This window comes from Sorghum bicolor, chromosome 1 (genome assembly GCF_000003195.3).
Source record: "Sorghum bicolor cultivar BTx623 chromosome 1, Sorghum_bicolor_NCBIv3, whole genome shotgun sequence".
Lineage (NCBI taxonomy): Eukaryota > Viridiplantae > Streptophyta > Magnoliopsida > Poales > Poaceae > Sorghum > Sorghum bicolor.
The window spans coordinates 52,763,270-52,772,779 of NC_012870.2; the positions used below are offsets into that span (position 1 = coordinate 52,763,270).

Genomic DNA, 9,510 nt, shown 5'->3' on the forward strand with positions numbered 1-9,510 from the left:
TTATAAGCAACTTAAAATCAGTGGCAAAATTATAATTAAATGAAAGCGTAATCTGCTTGAGCCAAACCGAAATACACTTTTAAACTAAGAAATAATCTGATAAAAGCGCTAAGGACCGTGGGATCTAATAGCTAGAAGTGGAGGGACTCTTTAGCAAAAACTACTCGAAGGGGTATCTTCTAATCTGAGCCGTACATGTGAGATTCGACGGCCGACGAGAGTTGGAGAGAGTTCCGACCGCCGGAACAGGAGCTTTGAGGCGGCGCCATTGGAGACCTCGCCGGAGTTCATCAAAACCGGCTACTCCGAGTGTCAAACTTCGAATGAAAACCACTAGGAGAACGAGCTCACCACGAAACCGTCTAGGGCTTTACTCGAACCAAAAAGCAGGGAAGGCTCGCGACTGCGGAGGTGGAAAACAGCGGCCCGGCGAGATCCAAACTCGTGAAACACGTAGCTAGGGTACGGATTGGGCAACTTAGATGCAAAAAGGAGGCTGCAGGGTGGAGCAAGGGCTTTATAGGGTCTTGGTTGGCGCGTTAGGCAAGGGAATTCCGGTTTGCTCCTGGTCGAATCCTACTTGACCACGGCGAGAGGAAGGAGGAGGCGCTGCTCGGTGGGTCCCAAGCGTCAGCGAAAGAAGAGGAAGGGAAGGCGTGACTTGAGCCGAGCGGTTGCTGGGCTAGGGAGCGGGCTTGCGCGGGGAAGACCTGGGCTCGGCTTGCAGGGTGAAGCTGTGCTGCGCTGGGCTGGGGATTGGCCAAGGGAAACTGGCCTTGCGTGGCTGGCTGGGCCACAACGCAGGTAAGTTTTCCCCTTTTGTTTTCCTTTCTTTTTCTTTTTTATTTTTTCAAATAGAATTTGAATACAAATAAATTCAAACCAAAAGCAATTAGCACAAAATAAAATATGCTCTAGCATGAGTGCAAAAACATGTTTCTATCCTTCTGATAGTTTTTAATTTCAACAAAATTTATTTATTTATTAAATTAAATGCTCATAAAAATACTTAAATAAATCTAATTAAATTCTATTAATTGAAAAACAAATTTTGGGTGCTACAATCTGTGCAGGTGACACACGACGAGATTGTTCTACGATTATCAAGGCCACCTACAACACTAGCAAATCCAGTTGAGAGAAGTGTTGCATAGTAGAGAGGTTGGAACAGATAGGGTTTAGAGGTAAACATAAAGGTAGAGGTGTGTTTTTTACGATTAAAACTCTCAAATGGCTATGATCTTGTATAAATAGAAGGAGCAGTCTTATTCCTATAAAAAACTTATTCCACACGTAATTTACCAGTTTCGCGTGAGATCGGATCGATTTTCGAAGGAAAACAAACATAACATGGGCTGATTTTTTTAAGGGAGTTTGTAAGGTTGCTCAATTTTATCCAAATTTGATTTTTTTTTTGTTCGCACATGATTTTCCAGTCCATCTTGGAGTCTTTTAATCCTAAAACTGAAATCAATATACTCCGTGGTCATTCTGTGCACAATAAGTCTACGTTCTTCTTGCTGTCCTGCGCCAACATTTTCTCTAGTGCAGGTGTCATCTGATCATCTGTATGTGGAGATTTCATCAGTGGTAGCTTCTCCTTTCCTCCCCATTCCGCCATTCTCTCTTCTGTCAGCGCAGCCTGCAATAGTTACACCCAGTTTCATACATAATTTTTCAAAACACACATTCACCAGCTATAAATTTTTTTAACAGGGTTTCCTCAAAAAGAAATTTTTAACAGGGAGTAAATGTAGTACCTGTTTATCCCAGTTTGTTGTGAAGATAACTGCAAGAAGTATAGCCATTTGGAGAAATGTGCCTGTCAACATGCCCATCCATATGCCCTACAAAGTTGAATATTCCAAAAAGAAATGAATATAAACATTGCTTCAGCTGATCAAACAGTATTGTGGTTGATTCTGAAATAGATACTTATTTTTAACTGAATGTTAGTTTACCATTGTGCCATGTTTTAGCTTGATGCCGAACAAGATACCCATTGGAATGCCCACTAAGTAGAAGCAACCGATGTTTATGAATGCCACAGACACTTGCCACCCTGCTCCCACTGCGACGCCTGAAAAAAAACAGACTTTCATATATGTTTTCATAATATGCGTACATCAATTTGCAGGGAGCCTTGTCTAATTTAGAGCAAAAACGAAATAAAATTTATTTGACACCCTGCCATGCATGTGAAGCGGTACTACCTGATAGTACAGGACAGATGCTAATCATCCATACGGTCAGAGCGAGAAGAAGCCCCAATTTGGAAGCTCCATGTATCACCTCCTCGCTGTCGCTGAAAAGCTTTGGCAAGCTTGTCCTCCAAATGAGGACGACACCCATGAAGATTGATCCCATAAAGATGGACGTTGATACTGCCACAAGCACTGCAAACCTTGTCTCCATGGGCCTCTTTGCACCCAGCTCGTTGGACACCCGAATGCTGGAGAGAGTCCATAACATGTTTGTTATTCCAATAGTGTAGCATGTCAAAAATGTATTTGAACGTAATAATATCAAATGTGGCATATATTAATTGTATCTATTCTTGCATACCCGATTGCTGTGCTGAATCCCATTGCAACCAGTATTGCCATGAACTCGTAGTTGAGGCTACAGGTTTTAATTTTGTCACCAATACGTTGAAATCAATTTATAAATTATTTGATATAAGCCATCATTGGTATCTCCAACAGATTTATGATGTATAATTGAAAAAAAAATTAAACACTCACCAGACAGACATGATATCGAGTTGAAATTTGGCATGTTTGAGGAGACCCACGAGAATTAGAAGTGTTGTGTTGTACCAAAACTCCAAGCTATGTAATGTATACACATCAGACAGTAATGGTTGATTATAGTAATAGAGCAAAACATGACAAAGGAACCATTTCCAACGGAGCACAAAAGACAAACAAGAAAAAATGTAAAATCTAGAAAGATGTGCCGGTGATGACCACAATTACTATTACTACATAAACAATTTTCAGAGGCGCCAGTTTTTCCAGAGGCAGTTCCACTAAGAACCCCATCAAGGGAGCCTCAGCTATATTTTTTTCTGAATCCAAATTGATTCCCGGCATATATTAATAATAAGCAGAGATTGGACAAGCACAAACTGCCCAACATATCCTTTAGGTGGCAAAAGGCCACCTTAGGTTTGAAGAAAATAAAAAACAAGTGGCGAAAATAAATTTTAAGCATGTCCTATAAGCTGATAGGATGTCCACACATAATTAAGCACAAACTGTCCACACATAATTAACACTAATGTAATGAATAAATCAGACTCATAGGTAAGGATGAAAACGGAACGGAAATATCCCGAACCGAACCGAACCGCTTATATTGGATCCGATCGAATTCGTATTTTCTTGTCCAACTTTACCGTTTTCGCTTTCGTATTCTAGATGTTTCGTATTTCAAATGTAAAAGTAGAAAACGGTTTAGACATTTTTCGACCGTTTTCTACATTTCTACTTTTAATTTAAAATATTTCGAATTCAAAATTTGGTTTAAACCGAATTTAGTCAACTGCACGGTCACACAGCCTAATTACAGACTACTCACCATGCATCTACGTTCTTTCTACTGGTGGCTAGTTGTATTCCTGCTAGGTATTAATTGCTTGTTCTTATTTATGTGTCGGCTATTGTATTAAATAGCTAAGACCAAGGATCATGTACTTTTTAATTATTATATGCACTTAAACTTGATCGTGTATATACTTAGTTATGCACTTGGTACTACATATCGGTATTTCGTATTGAGTTTTCGTATATCGACCGTGTTCGACATAAATCCGCTCGAATTGGTTCGTTTTCGAAATTCTTGAATTTCGTAAGTTCGTGTTCGTTTTCGTGTCCGACTTTACCGTTTTTGTTTTTGTTTTCGTATTTCAAATGTAAAAGTAGAAAACAATTTAGGAGTTTTTCGACCGTTTCCGACCGTTTTCATCCTTACTCATAGGGGGGTTGATAGGAAATAAAAAACAAATTTCACTTAGCAAGCTTAGGACTAAAATCCTTGATATGTGTGGTGTCATCCTTTTTTGGAAGAAAGGTGATGAAGGCTGTGTTGAGCAATGTTTTCTAATCGTCCGAATAATCGCGATTAATCGGATGATCGGTACTTAGCACTCGATTAGGGCCTCTGATTCGATGAGAGCAATCAGAAACCTGATCGTCCGATTAATTGTCGATTAATCACGATTAATCGTCCGGTCAGGCCTCTTGGCCGATCAAAGCTAAATTGGCAGATGAGCTGCTTTTGGCCTAGGCTATATTTATTTGGGCCAAGCCCATTAGGGTTTCTCTTATATACCTCACCCCCACTCTCTCCTCAGTCCTCACTCCCAACTCCAGCCTTCAGCTGCTGAGCTTGCTGCTCGTGCATCTGCTGAGCTGTTGAGCCTCCTCCCTCCCTACCAGTTCCAATCCAAGCAGCCCGCTGGTGCTTGCTGCTTCCTCCTCCCTCTTCCCTACTGCAACTGCAAGTCTGCAACTATATACATATATGATATATAGTCCTGCTATATGCTGGACGATTATATGGACGATTAGTTCGATCAAAGGTCGATTAATCGTCCTGATCGGTACCAGACCAATTAGAAATGTTAAGCCAATCAGCAAACATTGGTGTTGAGGGGCCCAAAATTTCTGAACTTTCTGCTCCAAATAGCTAATATAGCCACCATAATATCCTCCGCTATAACCTGCCAGCAAGCTTGATAAAATCTTCTAGCAATCATCTTGGGAGTTGGAATCTCCATTTTGATAAAGAAGTCACAAGTTTTGGTTTCATCAAGAATGAATAAGAGCCTTGTGTCTACAAGAAGGCTAGTGGGAGCACACTTGTTTATTCTAGTCTTATATGTAGATGACATATTATTGGCTGAAAACGATATTCCTATTCTAGACGTTGTCAAGTCTTTTTTAAGAAATTGTTTCTCTATGAAATATACTGGAGAAGCAACTTGTGTTTTGGGCATTAAGATCTATAGATGGGTCGAAAAGGCTATTTGTATTAAGCCACATTATGTACATTGACAGGGTATTGAAACAGCTCAACACACAGGATTCCAAAGAAAGGTTTCTTGCCAATGTTACATGACATTATTCAGTGTCCTTTGACACATTGTGAGCGGAAAAGAATAGTGTGATTTCGTACGCCACCATGGTTGGATCCATAATGTATGCCATGCTTATTCTCTAAGTGTTACGAGCAGCTCCCAATCTAAACCCAGTGAGGCTCGCTAGGTGGCAATAAAGAATATCCTAAAATACTTGAGAAGAACTCAGGTTATGTTCCTAATTTAAGGAGGTGAGGAAGAGATTGTCGCACTGATGCTAGCTTCCAAACCGGTGAAGATGACATTAGACCACAATCTGGTTATATGTTTTGCCTCAATGGAGGAGTGATAAGCTGGAAAGCTCCAAGCAAGAGACATTGTTGGTTGATTGTATGACAGAGGTCGAGTATATCACACTTTCCGAAGCTGTAAAGGAGGTTGTTTGGACCAGGAAGTTTTTTCTGAGTTGGGTGTTTGTTCCTAGTGTGTTTTCAGTCATTGCCATTTATATATGAACCTAATGGGTCATACACTTAAGGTGTTGGGACAGTTACATGAGTGTGATTGACTATAGTACAATTGAGAGATTGTTGGTGACATGCTTAAGAGACAATCATACCTGTTATGGACTGGACTCATATGTAGGCCAAAACAGGATACTGATTGGTTAGAGTCCTAATGGGCCTTTAGGATAGAGGCTCATTACCGGGGTTAATATAAATTAGGGACGGGCGCTAGGGGATGCACACAATTTGCCTCTCACCTAGCACTGCCGCTGCCTTCTCGCTCCTGGTCATGCATTCGGTGCTAGAATACCGGCACCAAGCATTCCATACCCACGTGTGGATATTATAGAGATGCTGCTATTGTTGCTACAATAGTGATTAGTGATGAACCAAGCATGATGAGCAAGGCGGCTGAACATGCTGCTGCTGGGTCACGAGGATGTATGCCTACTTCCATTATATTGACGCGCACGATGTTAGGCTGGGCTGTTCCAACTCTTGTTCTGTAGCACTATGCTGTGCGGTAAGTGGTAACAATCTATGATCTTTTACTAGCATGCTGTATTGGTTTGACACAGTAGAATTTTTTGTGTGTGTGCTATATGTTCCCATTAAGTTTAGATGCACTTTTGAAAATCGATTTACATAGTCCATTACAAAATGTGACAGAAGCTGGACAATTTATAGAGATACTTAGATAAAAATAGATTATGATTGTCTCATGAAGTAGTGCACATGGATCGACGGGGAAGTACTAACCAGATCATGACGGCCGATCCGAGCGACAGCTTGACGAAAGCACCAATGTTGTTGAATGCACACATAGTGAACCCCTTCCATGTGTCAGGGAAGCGGCCCCCAATCATGTACGCGAATTGCGCCGCGACAATAAGCCACTGCGAGATGTCCCCGGCGACAGCCGCCCCGGGCAGGCCATACCCGAGCTGCCTCACGGCAATGTATGTGAGCACAGTGTGCACGGCGAGGGCCACACCAGAGATGGCCGCCAAGGTCCAGACCCTGCTCTGTCCCCGGAAGAACATGAGGAGCGGGATGTCCATGGCGTTCGCAAACAGTCTTGGGATCGCCCACCTGGCATACTGCCCGGCGGCACGTGACACATCGACTGGCTGGTGGAGGAAGAACTGTAGGATCGGCGTGGCAAAGATGTACACTGGCGCAAGAGCCAGTGCAGTGGTGCCGCAGATGATCAACGACTGCTGCGTGTAGGTGCCCAGCCGGTCCAGCTGCCCGGCGCCAACAGCCTGCCCGATCAGTGTGTTCAATGCGCTGCCCATGCCAAACTACATGAATATGTTGCAGATTAGCATGCAAGAGGGAATCAATAGGGAACAGAATGCAATTCCATCAACGACAGCAGAGAACTCACCAGGAGTCCATAGGCAGAGGTATCCAAGATGTTCTCCGCGACGGTGACCGCTGCGAGTTCCACATCTCCGAGGTGGCCAACAAAGGCGGTGGTGACAAATCCGATGGAGAACTGAAACACCTCTGCGAGGAGCACGGGAAAGGTAAGGCGCCACAGCAGCCTTGATTCCTCCCAGCTCTGGCTCACAAGCCTCTTCATGATAAGCATCTGATTTGATTTTTTTTCTCATCCTGAAGCTCAATCATGCTTGGACTCGATGTAACGGGCATATCTATCTATCTATCTATCTATCTATCTATCTATCTATCTATACTATACTATAAATCTATCTATCTATATCTATATATTTATATCTATCTATCTGCCTATATCTATAACAAGCATTGACTTACGCCGCTACACGAGCCCATGCCGCCCGTCGCCGACGTTTCTCGCCTGTCTGGCGCGGCCCGCTCGAACTCGTCTACATCCCCCTTCTCCGATGCCTCCTACTCCTCACGCAGCAAAGAGCTAGTGACCCTCTCCGTCCCTCCTCCACCAACGATGGGGGCAAATCCCATGCATCCCATGGCTGTCTCCGAGATCTCACGGCAGCATGAGGCAGGCCCACGGTGGGGAGCGGCGCTAAATCACACGTGGCAGGTCCCTCAGGCAAGATCCTTCCTCTGGTGAAGAGAGGCCATGGTGGGGAGCGGCGCTAAAATAATTCAACTCTAATGGGATCAGATGTTTTTTTGAAACATTTTGAAATTGAACAAGCAGTATCCCAATTTTATTTTGGCAGATGATTATATGTGCTGGCAGCAATGAGAACAATAGCGAGGGGTGGCAACTTCAAATGTGATATTGATGAGATCTAATAACAAATAGTGTTACAACATACATAGTGCAATCTGAACAATTATAGATTGGGAACCATAACAGAAGCAATTTAACTTCCAATAGATTTTTCAGTGGCTTCATAATTTGAAACACAAACTTGGTTTCAAAAGCATGCATACCTTTTCAAATTTAAACAAAGCAGAAGGATTGGAACTACAGTCCAATATCTATTGATAACCTAAGCAGAAATGGACCCTATTTATATGCAATGATATTGCTTTGCATTAGAGGTTCACTCTAGTTGAAACATGTGTTGATTCACAAAGGTGCAGACAATTATTTTGGATAGGTGGCTAGTTAATTTTGCCTACATAAAACATTTCAAGTAACACATGCCATTTCTTCGGAGAACACATGAATGCAAGATACAAGAAGCACTTGGAACCAAACAAATTGGAGAAGAACCTTCCCAGATTAAACACAGTAGGTTAGCGTACAACAGAAGGGGGATTAGGGATGTGCATGGACAAAATTCGTCTTGCTATATTAAAGTGGCATATTGCTTTCCTGTTTGCCTCACTCAACTGGGCGCTGCTGATTGATCTACTGGCATAATTATCTTGATGTCTGTGGAGATTGGAGGGAAGCAAAGTAGTGTTAATTTCTACAGGGATCCGCAAAGGGATTGAAGGCTCAAGCGCCCATCAAAAATCGTGATCGCTTACCGGTGCAGTGGAGAACTAGAGCTCCATCCACCAGACTCCAGACAACACAGAAGGGGATCTCAAATTTATTCATCTTCTTCCATGGGGTTTGAGCCTTATCCTTGTATCTCAAATGCATTCATCTTCTTCCACCAGGGGTTGTCACATGCTCACCTGGTGCACGAACAGACGTGGAGGAGGAGGGGAGGATACCAGACATCGTACGCGCCGGCCACCGTCTTGCGGTAGGGACGGTCCAGTGCGGGCGGCCGAGGGCGGCGGCGGACACCTTCACGCCAGCACTGAGGTCACAGGTGTCGTCCCGTGGGGACAAGTGAGGTGGGCGGGCGTTGCCGGAGGCAGTCGCGAGCGTCGCGAGGAGGAGCTGAGCCAAGGCTGCAAGGTGGTGGATAAGGGCGTGGCGGTGCAGGGGTGGCGCGGCGGGTGCGGGAGGCGAGCGCTGCGAGGGGGCGCAGGGAAGTCGGCGGGGAAATTGGAGAGGCACGCCGAATCTTGATTGCTCGTGAGGCCATCCACAAAATTTTCGACACCGTAATATTTTCATTTATATTTAATATAATTATTATCTAATTATAGACTAATTAAGTTTAAATAATTCGTTTTATACAGATAAATTATACAATTAATTATTTTCTTAATTTATATTTAATACTTCATAAATGTATCGCAATATTCAATATGACAGAGAGTCTTGAAGGAGAGAGATGAAGAGAAATAACATTTCAAATGGATTAGAGATAATTTCCTGCGAGCCATTATAAAAGATGATTTTTTTCTTAGCGAAAAAATTCATCTTCCTTCTCAATTATAGTTTAGTTTTTTCGATCCCTGTATGCCACTACTGTCAACTTCTATGGTAACGGCAACTCATAGAAATTCGAAATACCCCTTTTGCTCCTCTTACAAATGGCCCCCATGTGTCATCTTCTTCATCCATTCCTCTTGCATTGCAAATGGGCTGCTCGACTACGCCGCCCATCACTA

General features: G+C 43.0%; 1 protein-coding gene across 3 annotated transcripts; it reads right to left on the reverse strand.

Moving 5' to 3' along the window:
• LOC8083880 (protein DETOXIFICATION 33) lies at positions 1,327–9,030 on the reverse strand. 3 transcript variants are annotated; one of them, XM_021455567.1, is made up of 9 exons: positions 8,527–9,030; positions 6,980–8,428; positions 6,349–6,893; positions 2,745–2,831; positions 2,566–2,622; positions 2,214–2,452; positions 1,962–2,080; positions 1,761–1,847; positions 1,327–1,642 (listed from the first exon to the last, which is right to left on the reverse strand). In XM_021455567.1, the coding sequence occupies exons 2-9, from the start codon at positions 7,184–7,186 to the stop codon at positions 1,487–1,489; spliced, it is 1,497 nt and encodes a 498-aa protein (XP_021311242.1). In that variant the 5' UTR covers positions 7,187–8,428; positions 8,527–9,030; the 3' UTR covers positions 1,327–1,486. The 3 variants fall into 3 exon arrangements, with proteins under 3 accessions (XP_021311242.1, XP_002467380.2, XP_021311248.1); XM_002467335.2 differs by having other exon boundaries at positions 6,980–7,101; positions 8,527–9,006; XM_021455573.1 differs by having other exon boundaries at positions 6,980–7,101; positions 8,719–9,005.

What these genes read in the sequence shown, in the direction of transcription:
- LOC8083880 (XM_002467335.2), bottom strand. Translation starts at nt 8,644, where the DNA reads ATGCATTTGAGATACAAGGATAAGGCTCAAACCCCATGGAAGAAGATG. An exon ending in GGATCGGCCGTCATGATCTG is followed by an intron (nt 2,832 to 6,348) that starts GTTAGTACTTCC and finishes TACATTACATAG; the next exon opens with CTTGGAGTTTTGGTACAACA. An exon ending in AGCTAAAACATGGCACAATG is followed by an intron (nt 1,848 to 1,961) that starts GTAAACTAACAT and finishes TCAACTTTGTAG; the next exon opens with GGCATATGGATGGGCATGTT.